The sequence below is a fragment of the Diadema setosum genome, chromosome 7, assembly GCF_964275005.1.
Source record: "Diadema setosum chromosome 7, eeDiaSeto1, whole genome shotgun sequence".
Taxonomy (NCBI): Eukaryota; Metazoa; Echinodermata; class Echinoidea; order Diadematoida; family Diadematidae; genus Diadema; species Diadema setosum.
Window position 1 is genome coordinate 21,442,047 of NC_092691.1, and position 23,540 is coordinate 21,465,586.

The window sequence follows — 23,540 nt, forward strand, 5'->3', positions numbered from 1 at the left end:
ACTCTTGAAAGTCTTTCACAGCAAAGAAAGTTGAATTTTGTCTGTTCATATTCTTACACTGATGGGGTCTATATGCAGAAAATAGTATCAACATTTCCTTACATAACATTCACTGATTTTATGAAAAATATCAAATCTGTTACTTTGCATTAGAATATCACTGCACAAAAACAATAGTTCTGGAAAATCAATACAATCTATGAAAATTCCACACTCAAATTTGTGTGTGTGTGTGATAGACGTTCATGTTATGTCATAACAAGTTTAGAATATATCCTTGTGGGGCAGTGTTTATTTCCAACAGAACACTCGTTTTCAATGCTGTCACACCACTGAAAATAGTATATCTTCATGACTGCTTGCAAGACTTGATGTGATACAGAATTAGGTATCACAGCTCAGCTCTTTTTTCACCCACGTTAATCCACCACTGTTTCAGTTTACCACATTGGAAACTCTGCCAGAGAATCTCCTAAATTCTGGTGTTGTCAGTCCATCGTCATCATTCCAAAGGAACTCTTCTCCCTTTGTGATGCAAACGAACCGGGTGTCTGGTGAGATGCAGCTAACTCTGCAACATGCACTTAACAAACCCCAATGTTTTACTTGATTGCAAGAGTAAGGAGGCCCAAAATTTGCCAAAATCAGACTTGACCGTAACTCACCTTTAGTATGTTACCTCAAAGGTTTGTAAGAAGATCTGGAGACTTTACCTTAGCTCGTAGACATACTCTTTAAAACTTGTAAAAACAGCGGACTACACGGTCAAATCTGAACTACGTGTATCATAGGGTTTGTTTGTAGATGTGTAAACAAGCATTGCCCAAAAAATTACAGCAAGCAAGAAATATATGAATAAGCCAAATGAACTGAATGAATACTTGATTTTGCAAGCCAATATTGATATTTCAGTCATGAAATTATTGAAATTTGGTCAAACCCACATCTTCAGACATCTCATGTCTGCCTCCACATGCCTGTGAAAGGCAGGCTATACACTGACATCTCATTCATGTATCTTTCCTCTGAAACTTGTTGTGGCCTCTGAGACATCCTTGTACGACAGGGTATCCTGGCATGTTGCTATGAGAGGTGGGATGCCTTTCTTTCGTTACTCGGAAAAGGCGGGGAATATGTGTATGTCCTGGAATTCTTCCACCTGCTGTGAGACCGGGTAGCCCCCCGTGGTGGCCTGCTGCCCCTCCAGCATGCGGTAGATGTCAGCCGTGAATTCCTCCTGGCCCGTAGGGGGCTGGGCCCCGGCCCCGCTGGGATTTTCTGCTCCCGTCGCCGGGCCACTCCCCGCAGACTGTTGCTGCCACTGCTGTTGCTGCTGTTGCTGCCACATGCCGTGGTCGCGGCGGGCTATGGAGCTGGAGTCACCACGCCCGCTGTACCCCATCTGTGTGGTCTGGGATCCTGGAGTACAGAATAGCACAGTAACGTGGAAGCTCTTTAATACCTTAAAGCTATTCACTGACCCCTGATATGTACTGTACATGACAGACTATGAGAAACGTATCTACGGTGTGGTGGATATTAATAGAATCAAACTAAAAATCCCACTGCCTTGGTTTACAAAGCAATGACTGAGTATGTTCTATCATTTGCATGACACAACATTCTCGTTGACACTAGAGTGCTGACAGTGCTAGTTGTGTAGGGCAAACCATAAAGGCCTGAACTCATGACAGTAGTTTAAGATCTCTTCAGCGGACTATGCAAATGAGTAAACAGAGGTCCAATAATGAATGCATGCAGTCATGTACATTGGAAAAGAATGCTGCATTTCAAGCCCTTTTAATCCATGAACAAAACATAACTGAATTTGATTTGAATAACATTCATGAATTTTGCCAAAGGGTAGAGACCTCCGTAATGTGTGAGAGGTGACCCTGTCACACATGAAATCCTCTAGTTTATGAAATTTTTTTGCACATGAGTGAAAACTGTGAAGACTTTAACATGATTAGAGGTAATATGGGCTTGTTTAGAGACCCGAGTAAAAACTTGTTGTGTGCATGAAACTTTTGCAAATTTTGCGAGGAGCCAAGATTTGCAATTATGTAAAATGCAAGTGAAAGGTATGCAATGACTGCCAGTGGCAATTTGCCAAAGTTTCATGCCAATAATATTTCTGGTTTGACAGTACCTTGTAACGATTTGTCCTGTTGGTAGGCAAAGCCCCTCCCAGCTCCTGTCTGCAGCTGGGTGTAGGAAGGGGCCGGAGATGAGGACATGCTGCCACTGGCCTGGGGGGTGAAGGGAACGGTGGACTGACTGCTGACTGGTAGGGTACTCTGAGAACTCTGCAAGGAGACACACATTACACATATGCATTAAAAAAAACAAAAAAGCACAGACTCAAACACAGCAGGAATTATGCAACAGTGTCATGATTACAGCACTACATTCCTCAGTACTCCTTTAGGGAAAGTTTTTCTCTTTTTTTTCCATTTTGGCCGATATTGTAACTCACATACAAGACCTGTCAACTCTTGACATTATAACACATGTGTGTGTGTTAGGCGCATTCTTCTCATGCCAACTTCTGGTATGCTTTTGGAACACATTGAGAAGTGGACCACTTTTGGCTTGGTATAGTATGGTATAGGGTACACTTTAGAAGCGTCCGAGCACTTGTTGTTGCAGGTATGATACGGTACAGTATGCTTACGAGTACGCTAGAATACGCTCTCGCTTACCTTGATCTGTGCCGAGTACTGTGATGGTGACCAGCCTGCCTGGTTCTGCCCATAGGCCTTCCTGGAATCCTCCAAGCTGCTGGCAGCTCCCAAGGAACTTTTGGCCCCTGCATTCTCCTCCCCGCCCGTGCCGCTACGACTGTACGGCTGACTCGTCCGCAACTGGTGATAGCCGCCGGACGAGAATCCCGACGCGGCACCAGCACCGACGTGGCCTCGCCCAGACTTGTCGGCCGCCATGAGAGCCGGCTGTTGCTGCTGGGATTGCTGAGTGGGGATGAGTCCCCCGGTATACATTCCACCGGTGGTGGAGGCGTCCTGCCCCATGCGAAGCCCAGGCATGGAGGAGTCTGTCTTGGAGCTGGTGCTGGGCTTGTCTGCCTGCGTGGCAGTGTGGCGGTCAGCCAAGGTGTCCGTTGCTGCCGTGGCTGAATTAGGGTAAGCATCGTAGGCTGTCAGGGAGGCGACTGGCTCCCCAGGGGCCTTGTGCTTGGTGCTGTCCAACTCTGGCCCTCCGTGGGGCTGTTGCATGTTTCTAGGATAAATCAATAATGCCATGTAGTAGCCAAGCTTAGCCGTGTATTCAGATTTATGGACACTTCCCTTGAGGATGTACATGTAGCAACAAGCTATTTGATTTACCTGTTCATACTCACTCAAGCTTAAAAATCACTAGTTACTGTCATGTCAAGCACGCATCACGGCAAACTTTTGGGGATTCTCAAGAACAAACTTTTTCATGAACATCTCAGTATAAATATGATTAGACATGTCAAACATTTGAAAAGATATCTTCCAACAAGTATAGTCACTTTGAATTTACATCAAATGTGGTAGTGTTTAGCATACACCAGGTAAGAAATCGCTATTTGAGCTTTAACTCGCCAAGAAAAAGTCAAATTGATATCATTGTAAAATTACAACATGTCCAACCCTACCCACACTTTAATTTGCACAAAAATACCTTCAGCTAATAAGAAAATACTGAGGAATAACGGAAATCCTAAGAATTTCTTTGTCATTGCTAACAAAATCAAGAATTGAATGACATGATAGATAGCAAATGCCTACACTACACGGTCTGTACGTTCTTCTTGGTTTGAATTTTTGGGATTAGAATCAAACATCCCACTGTCAAGCAAGCAGTATTTTGTTTCAGCATTCAGGAAACATGCACTCTTCGTTTCTCTAAATTCATATCATACTTCCTTCCTGTACACTTCAATGGTTTTTCTCTTCTGTATTGTCTACTTCACAGAGCAAGAAGTATTCATGGCGACTAAGTCAACAATATATGGGCCAAGGCTTCAACAGAAAAGACTGGAAACTGTGGTCTCCTGGTACCACTCGATAATACAATGTAGGACGTAGGAAGAGTTTGATTGGAAAATGAGTGAAGGGCCATTTTTAAACATTTTAAAGTAAGTCTGTAATCAGATGAAGCAAAACAAAACCTTTCCAATGATACCACATGTGTTACATATTAACAAGGAATATTCCTAAAGCTGTAATTAAAAACAACAAGGAAAAGTAGAAATTACGCGGTGCGTAATATATGTCCCCGCCGGAAGTAGCATTTAGTAGCAAAATGTACAATATAGGTAAAAAGATGAAGGTCAAAGGTCAAAGAAGTCAAAGGTCAAAATTCTATGTAGAAGTTTTGAAGCCCTCACCTAGTGCCATCACATAAAGCAAAAGGAATCGAAATCGGGTTAGAAATGGCGAAGGAGTAGCATTTTGTAGCCAATGTACAATATAGGTAAAAAAAATCAAGGTCAAAAGTCAAAGAAGTCAAAGGTCAAAATTCTGTGTAGAAGTTTTGAAGCCCTCACCTAGTGCCATCACATAAAGCAAACGGAATCGAAATCGGGTTAGAAACGGCGAAGGAGTAGCATTTGGTAGGAAAATGTACAATACAGGTCAAAAATCAAGGTCAAAGGTCAAAGAAGTCAAAGGTCAAAATTCTGTGTAGAAGTTTTGAAGCCCTCACCTAGTGCCATCACTTAAAGCAAACGGAATTGTAATCGGGTTACAAATGGCGAAGGAGTAGCATTTTGTAGGCAATGTACAATATAGGTCAAAAATCAAGGTCAGAGGTCAAAGAAGTCAAAGGTCAAAATTCTGTGTAGAAGTTTTGAAGCCCTCACCTAGTGCCATCATATAAAGCAAACGGAATCAAAATCGGGTTAGAAATGGCGAAGGAGTAGCATTTTGAAGCAAAATGTACAATATAGGTCAAAGGTCAAGGTCAAAGGTCACAACTGAAATTTTGTATAGAAGTTTCAAAGCTCCCATGTAGTGCTATCATATAAAGCAAACAGAATCAAAATCGGGTTAGAAATGGCGAAGGAGTAGCATTTTGAACATTTTCATCACACACGGACGCACACACGGACACACGGACGGACGGACACACGGACGGACGGACGGACGGACACACGGACACACACACGTACGGAGCCCGTTTCATAGTCCCCTGCTCGAACTCGTTCGGCGGGGACAAAAATCCTGTATTTCCTCATTAATTTCTTTGTTTTTTTGCAGCTTCAATTGCAAATATTTCAAATCAACAAGAATGGAGTAAACGCTTCAAACTCTTCATATCAAGAAGAGGACTTTTTGGCTCATGTGAATATTAACATGAGATTCAAGAAAAGAATGTAAAAAAGGCAGTGTTAAAACACATTTACTCAAGTGTATCAAATTTAATTTGATATCATTTAGCATCAGGAAACTTACGGAGGAGCTAAAGCTATTATGGTAGTCAACTTAATGTACGTATACAGTACTTTGACCATTTGCTTTTTTATCCCTGAAAAAGTACCATGGGCACATTTGAATGCACATTATTATCATTTATTGTTAAACGAAAAACCTCACCATCAACAAAAGCCCTCATGAATGCACTATTGGAGTGCACATTGAGGAAGGGGAGGGGTGGATTCGACTTGGCCCCTCTGGGTCTGTTTATACAGAGAATCACTACTCACTAACACTACACAAGGAGTGACTGAGAGAGGGCATAACTGCTTGGTGCCATGGTGAGCTTCATCAAGTTTGCGTGCGGTACACTGTAACTTTAGCATACAAACTGTATGCATAATGCACACCACATTCCACTCCTGGAGAGCTGTAAACCTTGATGACCATTTATAGAGTTTAGAGCGATTCAGGAGCGCTCTTGAGCCAAGCCTTTAGAGAGGCATAACCTGGAGCACTCTAGGGCCCAATTGTCTTTTCATCAAGAGTTCAGAGTGGTTCAGTAGCACTCCTGGAATGCTCTAAATGTCCTGTATAAATTGGGTGTTACTGCAGATTAATGGTGAATAGCGCCATCTTGTGGTCCAATTTTAATTACAACCATGCAGAACTTGAACATCAGTTTGAGGAGGCGAGAAAGTCACACAGTGTCATTTGGTGATGGAAATGATTCGATACTTGAGGAAGTGCTACAAAGTCTTTGCAACGTTGGAATCAATAAAGAAAGGTCATCAATCCAAATGGATCGTAGTGATTCGCTGCATGTTTGTAAGTGAGTACCAGAGAATGTATGAATGGAAGTGGAAATTGGGAGATGGAAGAGTAGCGTGATTACAAAGTAGCCTAAGAAGCCTGGGTATATTAGCGGCATACAGTAGCCATTAACCAGAAGCTACATTGGGTACAAGTTTCTCAACATACTTGATTGCTGTGTTGGTGCACACAATGTACTCCACCTCGTCTGTGTACGGATTCTGGAAACTGAAGCAGCTGGTCCTCAACCACACGTATTCACGACTCTTGGACTGGAACCTATACATGAGTGACAGCATCTGGCCTTTCATCTTTACCGCTGTTGGGGGGGGGGGGGGGGAGAATAGAAGATCATGAAAAGAAAACAAAATGAAAGTGTGCACAACACTATTTAAAAAAAAAAAAACAACAACTTCATATTAGCCACATTCACACACAGGAGTTATTGATTTTAGGCTTGCAATGAGATTTCTTTTTCTCTCATTTGCCACCGTTTATAAATGGCGAACAAACTTAACAAATAATAGTCTCTCAGCTGTAAAATCATGCACGCTGAATCTTTAGACTGTGAATTGCTAAACAACGACCAGAATGTGATGCTGGGCACCCCAGTGTACAGACCTAGTGTGGCAAGTTGCATTATGAGATTTAAGCAAAAAAACAAAAACAAAAACCCCAAACAAATCAGTAGTTTCCTTGTATGCAAATTATCATGAGGGTTAAAAAAAAAAAGAAAATAGGTTGGGTGGGTATATGCATCAGGATGAGTATCTTAAAAAGTTAACAACATTTTGTGTCCACACACAAATATTAATGGCTTCTGCATCATGTTGCCATACTCAATTTTCCCAATTTATTTATCTATTTATTTATTTAATTTTTTTTATTATTATCATTATTTTTTTAGGAGCATTATGTCAATGTGTGATGGGCTAGTGGCTGGACAATCATGATTTCAAAACAAATAGGTAAGGGCTAGAACCCTGCCAATGAACTCAAAGCCCTGCACAAAAGAGAGAGAGAGAAAAAAAAAAAAAAAAGGAGAAAGGAAAATGTGATTGTAGTCATGTTTACCTCGCTCAAAACTATCCTTGAGGTGGCTTTGGTTTTCTGGGTGGCAGAATTCAAAGCTGGACTTGCCCAAAAGCTCCTGGGGCTGGTAACCTAAAACACCAGTTACTCTGCAATGACAAATTGAGTGGAAAGATAATGTTGAAACCTGGCACATTATGCATTAACATACAATAGAGACACTGTTGTGGAACATTTCCTGTTATGTTGCAGCTGCGTCCATGATGCACTGTGACTATATCTCTGTGCTGAAAGTTAAAAGTTAAAGGCATTATTCACCATTTGGAGATGAAACAAAAAGTCAGCTTTAGTGCTTCAGATTAGTTATAAAATTTGAGTTAGGGATAGAAACAACCAATATAAAAATTTGAACCAGTATAATCGATGTTAAGTACTGTTACATATACAAAATTTGAACAACAGTTATATAAAAATGCTTTCAGACTAAACCATCTACGGTTACGGTTTAATGAGAAAAATAGTTATATATCTCCTTTAGGCTTTATTGCAAAAATGTTACATGGTAGGATGTTTTGTGATACGGCCAACCTACACAAATGTGATATCTTGAACATTTTTTAAAATCACTGCTCCCAAAGGTAAACAGGACCTTTAACTGGTGTTCATGTTGAATCGAATGATATGCACACCACTAACAACATGCTATCTGCACTATATGTTTATTGAATGAACACTGCTATGTATACCTAGTATCTTCTGTAAGTACATTTGTATCTAAACAGTAAAACATAAATTCCATGCCCAGAATATTTCTGGATTCACAGCAATCATTGACAAATCTGTTCACCTGTCTCTTACCATACATACTGTTTGTTTTTTTTTTTTAATTCTAGAGGGAAGTACTACATATCACAGGAACAGTTTAACAATGATTCTGATTCACATGAACCAAACTACCTGATGAAATAGGAATTACAGGTGCAGTATTTACATTGTTTAATGGTTTAAATAGCTCTCCTTTCGGCACTAACCTCTGATCTACAAACGTAAATTTGCCGTCGATATTGTGCCGCGAGATGAACTCGTTGGGTGTCCCGGCGCCGCCCAGATCTGCACAGTTTGGCGTACTCGTGACTTGAAGTCGACCAATGGCGACAAGGCAATAGTGATTTGTGCTCTGACCTTCAGAATCCCCATCTGACTGGTCAATTACCATACCTGCAAATAGGATGTAGAGATGAAAGAAGGCATCATCGCCTCTTGGAGATCTGCAACTCTGCATGCTATGTCGTAAGCACCTACTACTATTGAGCACTTTAGTAGTAACCATGATAAAAATCATGGGCATACACACTTGGGCTAGACTCGCACCAATGACCTTCTGATTTTTATCATGGCTACTACTAAAGCACTGATTAATAAGTGACTGTTAATACATCAATGATGGGCAATCTTTTAATCTGTTGCAATAAAAACAAGTTGATTTAAGAATCACTCATTTGAATAGTAGACTATGTTCCTTGGTGCACACACAAAGCAATTTTGAATGCTGAGCATATAGCTCAGTGTTAACAAAATCTGAATGCAAATCAACTAGACTCACTACGGTGAGCATATTTCATGGGCGCTGCTACTACCACATGGCTCACAGCAGTGACTGAGCACAATTCTACTCACTGATAGTCACACTCTTATCCCTTCCTTCAAACTTATGCATTACAATTTAATACTTGAAAAACATGATAACAAATTCTCACGCATTGTCACTCTTTTTTTTTTTTTGACAATAAGCTTTATGATGTTTAATTTGTTGCTGTTTGAAAGCATTTTACACATGAGACTCCACACTCCTCTAGGACACATACTTCAAGTCCCTTGCCAACTTCAACTCTATTTAGCAAACCTTTTGACATCCTTAAAAACCCGTCTCTCACTTTCATTTGCAAGTTTTATTTTGTCAGAATTCTAAAAACAATAGGGGCATCTTTTTTTCATTTGATGTACTGACTGACAAAATCATACTCTGCCCATATGAAGATGTGAATAAATGTTATTATTGTGTAGCTAGGTTTGGCCAATCAATTTATCCATTCTTGTGAAAATGGATGCACTTGTCACATTTTTGTTGACGTTGGATCCATTCAGTTGAAAGTGTGCATTTTTACAATGCCAATCACATTCTTTGGATCAGAAACTGACAGACGTGATTTGTATTGTATTGCACAAAGGAGTAGAGACATCCTATAAGGAAACACTTTATCAGGGGTCAACATGAATTGCAAAGTTCATCAACCCACTGATGAACCCTGTTAGTGGTAGTGGGGTGGACCTACCTGCAGAGGGGGGCCAGTTCTTGATGTAGCCGGTGCAGTGCACCACGGCAAACTGCTCGCCGTCCTTTGGTGAGCCAAGGCTGCTCCTGTTGCGCAAGTGGCAGTAACGGCTCAAGGTCATGGGGTCTATTTGAGCGTTGCCGTACTTCATCCGACAGATGAAGCCACGCCTTGATCCCATGCAGAACCTCATAGATGCTACAGGTTGAGAGAGAGTAGGATGGAGGCATAAGGGAAGAAGTGTTGGAATATGAGCATCATCACATATGCATTTACAATTTAAAAAAAAAAAATAAGTAAAAACAAAACAAGAAGGTATCAATTTGTTTACAAAGAATACTAAATGGTAATTCATTTGATCTCAATTAATGTACGGAAATTACCTTCTACTGCAAGCGGGCATCATACAATGAATGAAATATGGGGGTATTATGAGGTAGAGCGCACTTGGCAGCTACACTGCCTACACTGGTTTGCACTAATAATCCAAGTCCCTGTTTAAGACGCATGAATTACCCATTGTCTATTCCACAGTGTGTCATGTTCAAGTTACATGCCAACGATGGAAACACCTGCCAGAAATTGAATGTATTCTTCTGTATTTAAAGACTGGGGAGAGCTTGTATTATCCCAGTGGAACTACATAGAGATAGAGGGAAAAAAAAAAAGATTCTGCAGTATTCTGATGCTTTATAATCATGACAAACATTCAAGGCAGAAATCATTCAATGACCTTCAACAAAGTTTGCTCAATTTTCATAAAGTTTGGTGCTCTGTTATAATATCAACTTCATGAAATAACTTCACATTCACATCTTTCTCCCAGTGTTTAGAACAAACAGAACAGTCTTGGGTTTGGATGTGAATTTGTAATCCCTAAATATCTCTGGTGGGGGAAGAAAACAACACTTCTAAAGATTTGTGGGTAAGTATCAGTAAGAACTCAATAAGAGTATGACTTACACTGATGTCCCTCTTTCTTGACTGTCCCAGCTGTAAAAAGGTGAAGAAAAATTATATGATGGAGTCACTCACCCAGCTCATTCTATGCACAGTGTGTATACAGAGTACTGCTACACTGCACCCTGTCACTTGAAAGAAGGCATTAAGTGCCTGTGTACAACCTCAGTCTTACAAGGATAATGAAAATGATATGTTGATATGCAGTGGATCTACTTGTCTGCAAATTGAAGATTTTTGGTTCAGACTATCTTTGAAATCTTAAGTAGCAAGGCGTAACGCAGAGATGAATGAGAAAAAAAAAAGTTCTTGACTATATCAATTCTTGCCAAGTGACAGCATCAACTGAAAGCAAAGTTAATGACACAAAATGCTGACTGCAAACACAATCTGGAACACGATTTTTGAAAACTTGAAAAATGTTGTGTTTTTCTCAGTCCCATGTGGTTGTGTGAATAAATCACAAAAGTTGTCAGGTCACTTTTTGTGATCTCTGGCATGATCTCCGGCAAAGCACTATATGGTGTGTCAACAAAAAAATACCTTCACTGCACGTCACATGAATATCTTTGCAAAGTCTGTCAAACTGACTTAATTTGAACAGTGATAAAATCACACATAAAATAGAAAATACTTCCTCTGTATTAGAAGCATATCATAACATGTCTCCATGCTCTCAAAACAATCAGCCATTCAATCAATTATATTCAACTAATCCAAAAGTTGCAGTTGCCATGAGTTAGACTAGAAAAATCCAGAATCTAGAATCTAGACTTAAACTTGATCTTAGATTTAGACCAGACTCACTCTTAAGGTCCAGGATCCGCCCACTGTTGTGAGGTTCAGATGTGGAGAGTTGTTCTCGGACTTTGTCTGCATCATCCGGGTGGACCAGATCATAGATGGATCCTCCAACCCACTCCGTCTATGCACAACGGAAAAGGCAAGGATGTTTTGTGTACAGATGAGGATATCATGATATAAAGCTGCTGCATCAATGCATGCACTTATAAGTGGCATGCGCTTATAAGTGGCATGCACCTACATATTTCATGCACGTGAATGAAAAACACTTTGTACTTTGAATCTCGTATGATCTTTCTCGAATTCCTTGTAGTGCTTTTCTGAAAAAACAACAACAAACAACAAAAACAACACCACATTAAGACTGGCACTGCACAGGAATTTAAAGACCTAGATGTGACTCGGCAGATTATATGCAGAAAAAAAAAAAAAATCGCCTTTTCGAAAACTGAAGACTACTTGAAGAAAGAAAGAGGTGCAGGCAGACTTCACCTTTATTATACTCAAAAACCTCCATGTGTGTGTGTTTGCTCGTAGTGGAGTGGCAATTATTTGATATGAGAAAACATAGTTATTCATCATTTCAAAAAATATAATTAAAGGATTTCAATTCTCATACAACAGAAGAAGTGCAGTTGTGTATGAGTAAAGTTGATTAGACTTGGGGTACAATTATGTGGTTACAGCTCGTTATTCCAAAGGTTCGTTATTCCGAAGGCTCTTCAGTCCAAAGATTCCTTATTCCGAAGGTTCGTTTTTCCGAATTTCATTTTCGGATGAACAAATCTTCGGAATAACGAACCTTTGGAATAACGCCACAAATGTTCGGATTAACGAACCCTTTTTCATTTTCGGATTAACGAACCTCTAGGTATAGGGAATTTGCGTGTTTCGGATTAACGAACCTTCGGAATAACGAACCTTCGGAATATTGAACCTTCGGAATAACGAACAGCACCCAATTATGTAAATATAAACTATGATGTGCTTCTGTGCCAATGAAACGACATCATTGGCTTTTGCACCCGCTTGGACAAACATTCCATTGCTTAGTCCCATACATTAGTTCTGGTGCTGCGGGAATGGCTCTCTCTGACTGTGAAGTCACAGAATGGGGGATGAAATCTGCAAAAATTCATTTGAATACCTGTGGTTGATTGAGGACTGGAGTTATGGAGTCTGAAACGTAGATGATTCTTCCACTCTCACAGGAAGTCACAAAGAGAAACCCATCTGCAGCCTGCCAACAAAATGCAGCAAATGTAAAATGTGTGAACTGACAGTACGCACCAAACTTAAGTAACATGAACTGTAGATGAATACGAAGAAGAAGAAGAAAAGATTATTCTACGGTAAAACTTGAACATCTCAGGAAGTAAAACATGTGTACAATGCAGCACAACATCATGGAAATTATTTCAAAATGCTTATCATCTTTTATAATGAATTTCTCGTAAATTAGTGACCCCAACATACACTATTGTACTGATTGTAGTTGGTGACCCATAGTGGACATAAACTCAAATTTTACATTAATAAGATGCAAAATCATCCTAAAAAATTATATCAGTGTGGCATATTGGTTACTGTAAAAGTGGAAATTTTCGCGGTGTTGAAATTTTCGCTCATTTTGCGCAACCAGAAACTAGCGTGAAAATAAAAGTCCGCAAATATTTTTGCTTGCCATATGTTCCTGTGCGTGATGTCTTGATTCCGCGGAATTAAAAACACGCGAAACTCTTCTGACCCGGCCAAGCGCGAAAAATCAGACGCGCGAAAATATCCACTTTTACAGTACTCCATTTTACAGGGTGTACATTGCACATGAATTCTCCTGTATCTCATCAAATCTATAGAAAGTACAGTGTACTCTCATGGGTGTATGCAAGGGGGGGTCGGGAGGGTCGTACGACCCCCCCAAATTTTCAAAAGGTCCACTTTTTGTAAAAGACATATTTGTTTTTTGAGGGCTTTTTACCCTATATACAACAGGAAAAAAAGTGACCAGGTGGTGTTCCAGCAAATTGTCAAAAACCTCGTAAATTTCGTAACTTAGTTTTAATATGCCATACCTTATTTCCAAGCCGCACTGCCATGCCGAAAAAGTAACTTTTGTATGCACCAAATGGCCCCATTTTAAAATATAAAATTCAACTAGAAATGTCGCTTTGGCGACTGGTATGCCTCCGCCATAATGCATGATTTTCCCAATAGGTCTAGATAGTACATGTGGACACTGTGTGATTACATTTTCACAAAATTGGCAAAATATTGGAATGACAAGTTTGTCACAAATGTGTTGAATGTTCACCTTCCTTGACGTAGGTTTAATTGGATGAATAAGAGAGCATGTATCTAGGGATTTAAGGACTTTAACTTGACTTTGACCCATTCATACATTTAGGCATTGAGTAATTTTCAAGGTACAGGTGTGGAGAAAAAGTGCAATTTCTGAATTGAATAGTAAATTGTTACCATTTTCATCTGGCCCTTGACCCTAAAATTCATAAGATAATTACTTTCAGGTAGAACATGCATAATATGTACTAAGTTTCAAGGTAACTTGAGCCACTTCCGAGATATGGAGGAAAAAGTTAGTTCAGCACTTTCACTTGATCTTTGACCTTTTGACCTTTGAGGCAAAAAGAGAAAAAAAAAAACTTTCCAGAGAATTTCTATTAGGTTACACACGCATACACCAAGTGTAAAAAAATAACCCTGCTGGCACTGCATAAATATGAGGGTAATAGTAAAATTTTGAAGTCTTGCACTTGACCTTTGACCCCTGACCTTTGACCCCATGAACCCTACATTCTCTAGATAATCACTTCCAGTCAGTACATATGTTCCATGAAGATACCTTGAACAATTTTCCAAGGTACGGAGAAAAAAAAAAAAGTTTTAATATTTTTACTTGACCTTTTGACCTTTGACCTTTGACCTCATGACCCAAACTTTCACCAGAGAATCTTAATTGGGTAAAACATGTATACACTAAGTTTCAAGAAAATATCTTCAGGCATTCAATAGATATGGTGGAAATAGTGAAATTTTATGTATTTGACCTTGACCTTTTGACCTTTGACCTTGAGCATGTGCACCCAAAAGTTGATAGGCACAACTTCACCCCCTAATACACATACATGCCAAGTTTCATTAGGATACCTCAACAGGTTTCGATAGTTACCTTGTCCACAAAATTCATTACGGACGGACGGAAGGACGGACGGACGGACGGACGGACGGAAGGACGGACGGACGGACGGACGGACAACCCGAAAACATAATGCCTCCGGCACCACTTCGTGGCGGAGGCATAAAAACTCCCTACCGTGGGACACCCCCCTCCCACACCCTCCCCCCCGCTCGGGCGCTCCGCTCCCTCGCAAAGGTAAAGGTCCAAAAATTTTGATTACGACCCCCCCCCCAGAAAAAATCCTGGATACACCCCTGACTCTTGATAATTATCCTCATATATACCCTCACAAATTAGTGATTGCACCAAGCACAGCCAATGTTTGCTATGGCCATGACCTATGACAGGAGCTATCACAATCTGAATGCTTGTAGATGGCTGCAATACTCTTGTGAGCTGAAGAAAACCATCATTTTAGTTCACAATATATAGCATCAAGAAAGTATATGGAGTGACGATTTTCAAGCTGGCAGATAAAAGTCTGACAAGTGGAATGGGTGAAATCTAGTTGACTTTACTCCATGCACTCATATTCATCTACCTACAATATCGCAGTATCAATAACATTCTTCTTGAATTCTTCATCTGAATGAAGTTGGTCTCACCTCAAGGATTAAATGCTTCAGTTCCTGGTCAGTCAGGAAAGATGGTTTATATGTCCCTTCAGTGGTGGTGTTTCCTGTGCCTGAAACATAAAGGAACAATGACATTGCTTTTCTGTCTAAACAAAACATGAAAAATGAAGGATTCTACTTTACAAGGCCCATAACTCATTGTGTGCCATATTCGACTCAGTCGATGGCTTGCTAACTTCGTATAACTGCTCAAATGCACAACTACTCACAAACTGATTGATATGATCACGCACTATGTCACAGTACATAGAGCTTGTGGTGCATGGTGATTGTTCCCAATGGATTTTTTTGGGTATAATCTCATTTTCTGTCAAGGCTGTGTCTGAAAAAGAGTAATATCTTCCAGACCTATGAGTAATCATGACTACTAAAAGAATACAATTCTGCAGTCTCTTGATAAGCTCTGAATACTGACCATTTGCAAGAAAAATAGCCACAATTTTATTCACATGATCTAGGTCACAACACTTCTATACAAAAAAAAATAAAAAATACTTGTCTTTGAAAAACAAACTCTTTTCCACAAGTGCTCATGCATTGCACTCTTGGAATAATGAGGCATACAGGGGGATTTACACAGTGACACACAACTTTCTCTCAAAGCTCTTTCAATTCAGCCAAGTATTTTGAACACACTGGGGTCAAAACCTGCATATGAGAGCATTTCTATGGCAGCTGGGGTTTATTTTGAATGTGATTGGATATCTTCTCAATTTTTGTGGCAGTTTTGAGGGGGGAGGGGGAGGGGAGGGGAGGGAAGCACCTCGTAGTGACTTCATGTGGGAGACAGCCATGCGGAGGATGGTCAGCTTGTCGGGCTTCCGGGCGAGGGCGCTGCAGGATGGCACCATGTCCGACAGCTCGGTGATGTACGCTGTCATCTTGTTTCTCCGTCGCCTCTCAATCTCACTGTGATTCTCCCTGGGTAACAACAACAACAACAATAACAAAAGGAGATGAAAATGCATTGGTAGATATTACCAAATTATATGGAAAATAAACTTAATGTCAATACAGCATAATGTATCAACTTTGCTAAACTAGTCAATGTACCCGTGGAGTGCCAGAAATCCTCTATGGGTCTACGGAGGTCAAATAACACTTTGTGCTACTCCTTGGTCCGATCTTGGCCAAACTTGCTCATCTTGTTATTTATATTTGGTTTTTGAATAAAATTAATTGAATTTAATTGGATTAAACTATTAAATAAAAATCACCTAGATGATGACCCATGATGATGAACTTGCTTGAAGCATAAGTAGGCGTACACCATGGGAATCCCCATATAAGTAGGCCCAGTGCCGTATTAAGAGAGTCTGGCCAACTCGGTTTTTGGCTTATGTGTTTTGAAGCCTGTGATTGGTCAAAAGCTGGTCCCGTGATCTACAGGCGCCATGTCGTTACTGAAGTGCGCTCATACGCAGTGCCCATTGTTAACTACCCCTTATTTGGCTTGGTTATTTTGTTACGTCTGAGCGTACACGCTAACCCTGTAACGCGTAATACGCGCGGTAACAACATGGCGTCCAAATTAGCAGTTGGCCAGACTCTCTTTATATACGGCACTGAGTAGGCCTACTGTAGCACCCTCTATCGGGTGTCTGATTATATTTTTGGGGGAATCCCCATATAAGTAGGCCTACATAGCACCCTCTATCGGGTGTCTGACTGCAGCTGACGAAAATTAGAAGTTATTTGACCTTTGACCCCAGTGACCTTAACCTTTTCAAAAATGAACCCCTCAAGGGCAATTTCGCGGTCAACCTGCATCCACCCACTAAGTTTGATGGAGATCGGACCAAGGACCTGGGAGGAGTAGAAGTACAAACAGACAAACAGACAGACAAACGTTGCTCAAATTATAGTATGATATACATATTTGCTGCAATTATGAGAGAGAATTTGATACCATATTTAAAAGTCATTCAACAATTTCAGTACACAAATGTTCTGTATTCAGGCAATATAATATACATAAATCGGTGAATACGTCAGATTTTTATAAACACAGTTGGTGCAGGATAATACATGGCAAAATGCAACAAGGAAGGAATCAACAGGATTACAAATCTTGCAATGTTGTTACACTGAGAATGAGAAATGGTGTATTAGAAAGTCTGCAAGTATATACAAATGTTCCCTTCAGATATGTTACAAACTAGTCAAAACTGTCAGTCATGAAACATGGATACATGTGTATAAATATAGCAAATATATCTGATACAATGTACAAGCAAAACATGAAACAATTGAGGATATGAATGAATCTCTCTATTGCAAATATATCAATACTCTTATAAGAGGTCATAACAAAATAGACAATAAAAAGAAAAAAAAATCCAGGACAATAATATCAGCGACAAGATTTTGTTACATTGTACTATTGTTGGGGTGTTTTTAAATGTTTTTGTGCCATATTATATGCCCTTTGTCAATGATTTGAAACTTAGTGACTGGCATGTACATTGTCTTAGCATCACTTTGGCACTTGTGTCACACAATTTATACATGGTTAATGTTATGATAACAAAACAATGTACGATTGCAGCTCCACAAATTGTTCAAAAGCTGATCTACAACCAATGAACAATTTAAAAATTTAATGTTGCATTCAGGTGAAAGACTTAGTCACCGCATTGAACTACAGTGTACATGTGTAATACAACGCGCAAATTTGCCCAACAAATGCATGAAAAAAAAAAAGCAGCATACATTGTAGGAAAATTGAAATGTTGCAATTCTTATATTTTCTGTTTTCATACATTGCATGTCAGAGACTTGGACAAATTTGTAGGTTTTCACTTGGAAAATAACAAAAACATGACTGTTTGACTTTGGTTCAAAGGGCCAATGCTACTGTACAAACAAGTGGCCCTGCTGCACGTCTCTTGTTTAAACAAGCTGTCTGTGTATGTACTGAATGTATTGAATTTGGGAGCACATCGTAAATAATGTACATGAAGTACATGATGCCTGTATCTATCGGGCATACTTCTTGCCGTACTAGTAATCTTCCAGTGGAGGATAATACTGCAGCAATCACATGAATATAAATTGCACTATGGATTTAATATAGTAGATTGAGTGCATAGATTGGTGTGCTTACAGTTTTGTTGCAATAGGCCACAAGGTGACATTGAAGAGGCACATGGTATGTAACATTAATTTGAGAGCCATTGGACAGAGAGTCACGAACACTGCCCACATTTTTACTGGTACAGATATCCAGAGAACATTGTAACATCACAAAAGAAAGTGAGTTTGAATGGATCTATCCTGCCATAGATAAAGCATCTCTTCTTTGCTCTCAGAGTGTCCAGCAAAGCTACGAACAAAATTTAACCTGTGCTGCTTCACAACTGATGCTTTTTCAATCTACAGAGAGATGGTCATTTGGCATCAACTGCTGATTGCATTCAAAAGTCTGCTACCTGTACAAGCAGGCAATGAATGAATTATATCTTGGCATATATTGTTCTACTGCCTTCTGTTCTGGGCCACAAGATGAAACCTGATAATGACACTCATTCTCAGATTATTAAATGTGAGAATTTCATCACACCTCCCTGCACCAACTGGAAGCCTTTCTTTAGGATGAAAATTCTGCATGCAAGCGCTTCAATCACACAGACTTGTGTTTCTTTTTCTAACATTCAGTACAATCCACAACATCTATCCACAGGCAATGTACATTTTACAGTGGATCTCTCCAATAAGTGAAACTTACTTTTAAATACACTGTAAATCTTTAGGCAGACCCTCATAAAATCCACAAAGATTGTAAGGCGACAGCACATACACAAAGGAATGAGAGTTGCTGCAATGTCTTTGCTACGAATACTTTCAAAACACCTAAAAACTAAAAAAACATACCATTTGTACACAACTCGAAATTCCTGACAACTTTTGCAGTCTACACTGTAGGTTTCAGGACATATTGCAGTCTCTGTTTGTATTGAAGGTGATAACTCTAAATTCTATGTACAACTGTACAAGTCATGCTGTGAATACACTGTACGAGTCTTGTGATGTCATCATTAGTATTAGCTGCTTATTTTCCGAGAGCCGTAATCTGCAGCTAATTTAGTTTCCCATATGTTTTTCAACCAATCACGCAGTTTCGCTTGTTAGAGGAATAATTGGGAGAAAAAAAATTGAAGCACCTTGCTTTGTCTTCTCATTGGATAATACTCTAATGGGAGGAGTCTTGCTTTTGCTTACACTGCCTTAAAAAAAAAAGAAAAAAAAAGAACAGAAGTAGAAGATAGTCAAAATTTGAGAGAGCCTCATTAGTGTCTTCACTCATTACATAGGCCAGGTGTGTTGGCCTGTGAGAGTCTCAGGGTTAATTTTTCTTACCTGGCAAATCTCTCCTTGTCAGGCTTGTCTTCGTCCGTCCTACAGTACCAAAAAAGGAAGAACAAAGAAATCCGGGGTTGGACAGATATTCTGTTGCTTTCTCAGATTTGTCCCTTCTGCTACTTTCTGTACAATTTTGATTCTCGCTGCTGATTTCAAGGGTATTCCATCCCCCCCCCCCCCACAAAAAAAGAGAAGAAAAACAAAACAAAACAAAGCAAAACAAAAATGCTCTGGAGCCTTAATCCAGCAAACATGTGCATCTTAACACATTTCATGCCACTAGAAACTATCTGATAAAATTTATATGAAGATCTTTATTTGTAGAGCTGAACTGTCGCATTTTTACAGTGGGCTCTTGGTGCAGAAATACAGTGTACAGTGTCAAGGCACAGCAATCCACCATACATTTTTTTCCCCCCTCAGAGTGGTGCATTATTGAATTGTGCAGAAAAATTGGGTCATAACTGTGACCTGTATGCACACAACCCAGACAAAATCCCCACGTGCAGTCTTCCACTCTTTTCGTATCTAATTTTCTCGAGATGCTCTTTGTGAATCTTGAGTGCAGAGCCAGTGTGATGATGTGTCAGTTGGCATGGAAACTACTGCACCTTCTTCAGCACTAGTACATCCTGTGTTCTGTGGTCTTGCAAGTGATGACATGCTAATAATGGCTAAGTAGTACAATGTACATCAACATTGCACACTACAGTGACACATATTTTATAGACCTGTGCAGAAAGGGACAATGCAGGAACTAAACTACATTTCAATCGAAGGTTTGAGTGTCAATTCACAAAAATCTGATGTCAAGTGCTGGCTTTGTCCGTATTTTTGATGGAAAACAATCACTTTGGGCAAAGATGTGATGATCTGACTACTACTGTACGAGCTGAAATTTTCGCGTACAGATATTTTCGCGAATTGCTACTTGGAGGACATTTTCGCGTGTTGTTAATTTCGAGGTTGCAAGGGTCTAACTGAACTTAGTTAGTCGCCCTTTATTATTTTCGCTTGTTGTTATTTTCGCGGTTCAAAGGCGATTCGCGAAATTCGCGAAAATAAAACCACCGCAAAAATTTCAGCTCATGCAGTACTTGTATTGTACATTCCCTTGCACACAGCATATTACACTACATCCTGTATGAAGCTACAAGCCATCACACTATTCAGATATTAATTCAAATCTTTGAAAACTTATCTTCCCTCTGTCAGTAAAGTTTTGTAAATCACAAAGAGAGTCTTCTACATACAATATTTGTAGATTATCATGCGCTAAATAAATGCAATTATCATATCAATTATTATTTCCTACCAGTTTGAATGGGCACATTAGGTAGGTGTCTACCACAGTAGGCAAGGACGTGCCCTACATGTACATTCTATGCATTCAACTTGATTTACAGTAAATTTGGTTGCTCATGGCAAGCATGGTATGGGTTTACAGCAAATGGGTCGTTTTATTTCATCTTTAACTTTCAAAGGAAAGAATTAATTACACGGGGAACCGGTCAACAACAACCTAAACTGGAACTTGATGGGGCTCCACACAAATTCTGAGGAAATTTCAGAATATCACAAGGAATACATGTGGGTGTTTACTCTCCAGAAGCGACCGGCACACCGATTAAGATTTGTGAGAAAGTGGACAAATGAAATCTGACTGATTATAACTACTGTATACGCCAAATATTTTGCGAGGCTTTTATTTTCGCGAATTTCGCGAGTCAGGTGCTATTCGCGAAATTAAAGACACACGAAAATAATGACTCTGCTCCCGATATGAATGTGACGCACACGTACACATTTCTCCATTCAGTACAGGACTCCACGATCGCAAATTTAACCACTCGCAAAATTGTCGGGAAGTCCCTATTCACAAAAATTTAGACTCGCTAAATACATTGCGTATACAGTATTCTTTTCAATCATCAAGTGACCATGATATCTCTTGAGTAGAATGGCAATTTTTTTTTTGAGTGTCCTACAAATGTTTGTTGCTCCAAGGCTTCCATAGTCATATCGTCACTGGGGTAGCAAGACCTTATGTCTCAAATTTTTGTAAAAATCACCTTTTTTTTTTTATTGTCACAAAATCAGTTCAGTGATGGATCATGTCCTGTCCAAGCCCTAGCTGTCTTACCCCAAAAACGTAGCCGCAGCATGTCAAGGTGATCCCATTTGCTATAACTGTGCTTTGGCTGCAATGTTGGGTTTTTTTTGTTTGTTTTTTTGCTCTCCTGAACATTTAACTTTTTTTTTTTTAGTTATGAGGTTTTGTCGCCCCAACAGTGATATTATTCTTAGTAGTTTTACTACTAAAACTTTGTTCTTTTGACATTATAATGAGTTCCAACACGAAGCACAGTTTTGGCAATAAATTCAAAATATTCTGCTATTTCAAGTAGCCATAACTTCATTGATATTGCAATGATAATGAACTTTTTATGACCCTCATAGGACTAATGTAATCAATCTTACTGAAGATGTACAGCACCACAAGTGATGTAGTGTATATTTATCAAGGTTATGAAATGAGGACCTTTTCTGGGCCAAAAGGTTATGAAATGATGACTTCTTTTTTTTTTGCCAGAAGTGCTGCGATCCTTAACCTTGAACTTTTGCCAAGCATTGTCATTGAATGTACTGTAAATAACTGTGCATGGATTTTTCTACCTTTTCTAGTCTTCCAAACTCTGATGCCACTGAAAAATCCTTGCTTGAGTTACAGCTGACAAATGTCATTTTAGCCAAAGTTCAGGGACCTTTGACTTTTGACCAACAAACCAAACTAAACTAAACCAAACCAAACCAAACCAAACCAAACCAAAACGAAAACAAAACAAACCAAACCAAAACAAAACAAAACAACACAACACAACACAACACAAAACCAGTGCATCAACAGCTGATATAACATACAAGTGTACAGCTGTATTATACGTGTAGTGTAACTGGGCCAGGTGCCACGAAATCCATTCTACTGCTGTAAATGTAAACTGTGACAAAATGAAATTTAAGATGGATGGACAGACAGACATACAAACAGACAACCTGAAACACAATTCATCCAGCTCCAATCCTGGGTGGAAACAGAACAATTTTCGAAATGCTTTTTTGGTCTACCATGCAAGGTGGCTCTCTGATTGTCTCATCACAATGAAGTGGATATGATCTCGTCTCATAATTGGATTAAAACACCTGTCATGTGTCATGACGTCATGATGACTGAATCACTACATGCAGTACATGATGTAAAATGCAAAACGCAAAATGTCCTGACAGATCCGAGCACTGTGAAGGTCAAACACAATCACACACATAACCTTTCAAATGATTCACCAATGCAAATGCCCACAAGCACTAGGCTACAATTGAAATATAATGACGTATGCAGGAAATACAAAGTCAGAAATTATGCAAAGGTAGAAATAAAGAAATTTCTGGCAAAATGAAACTTTGACTTATTCAAAGAAAATTTCAAAACAGTGGATATCACAAAATTGCATAATTGTTGAGGAAATTCTGACAAGAAAATCACTTTCAACTAAACTAAGCTAAAGCAATTATCTTTTTTTCCCCTAATAAAAGATAAATTTAAAAATTTAATTTCCTAAATCCTCTCCACATATTACACAATTCTACTTCATCTGTTGTTTTAGATCAGCTATCAAACCAACAAAGAATGCAAATTATGCACTCAATTTACAATGCTGTTCACATGCACACCAGTCTGTGGAGGTGACAAGACATTTGCTCAGACTGCGACAATTGCTCTGGTCTTATTTCCTCCAAGGAATTTTACCTGATTAGGGTTAGGGTTGTGATCTAGGGTTTTAGGTTTAGGTTGATGTGAAGTTTTAGATTAAGGTTAGGGTTATGTCTGTGGGTAAAATTTATGTTTGGCTCAGCATGGAAGTATTTCATGGGAGCAATTGTCGCAGAAGCAAATGTCATGAAACCATCTGTGGGACTACAAATGCATACATGTGAGGAATGA

At 39.4% G+C, this 23,540-nt stretch overlaps 1 protein-coding gene across 1 annotated transcript in view; it reads right to left on the minus strand.

The window, feature by feature from the left end:
- Positions 1-645: 645 nt before the first annotated feature.
- The window catches only part of LOC140230998 (aryl hydrocarbon receptor nuclear translocator homolog), a 38,530-nt gene continuing 15,635 nt past the window's right edge, over positions 646-23,540 (minus strand). The window contains exons 4-16 of the mRNA XM_072311144.1: positions 19,538-19,576; positions 15,942-16,099; positions 15,149-15,228; positions 12,495-12,587; positions 11,351-11,468; positions 10,547-10,576; positions 9,584-9,781; positions 8,282-8,468; positions 7,293-7,399; positions 6,387-6,537; positions 2,706-3,240; positions 2,153-2,309; positions 646-1,419 (exon numbers count right to left, since the gene is read on the minus strand). Of these exons, the coding sequence (XP_072167245.1) occupies positions 1,112-1,419; positions 2,153-2,309; positions 2,706-3,240; positions 6,387-6,537; positions 7,293-7,399; positions 8,282-8,468; positions 9,584-9,781; positions 10,547-10,576; positions 11,351-11,468; positions 12,495-12,587; positions 15,149-15,228; positions 15,942-16,099; positions 19,538-19,576 (2,161 nt within the window). The 3' untranslated portion in view covers positions 646-1,111. The remainder of the gene's footprint in view (positions 1,420-2,152; positions 2,310-2,705; positions 3,241-6,386; positions 6,538-7,292; positions 7,400-8,281; positions 8,469-9,583; positions 9,782-10,546; positions 10,577-11,350; positions 11,469-12,494; positions 12,588-15,148; positions 15,229-15,941; positions 16,100-19,537; positions 19,577-23,540) is intronic.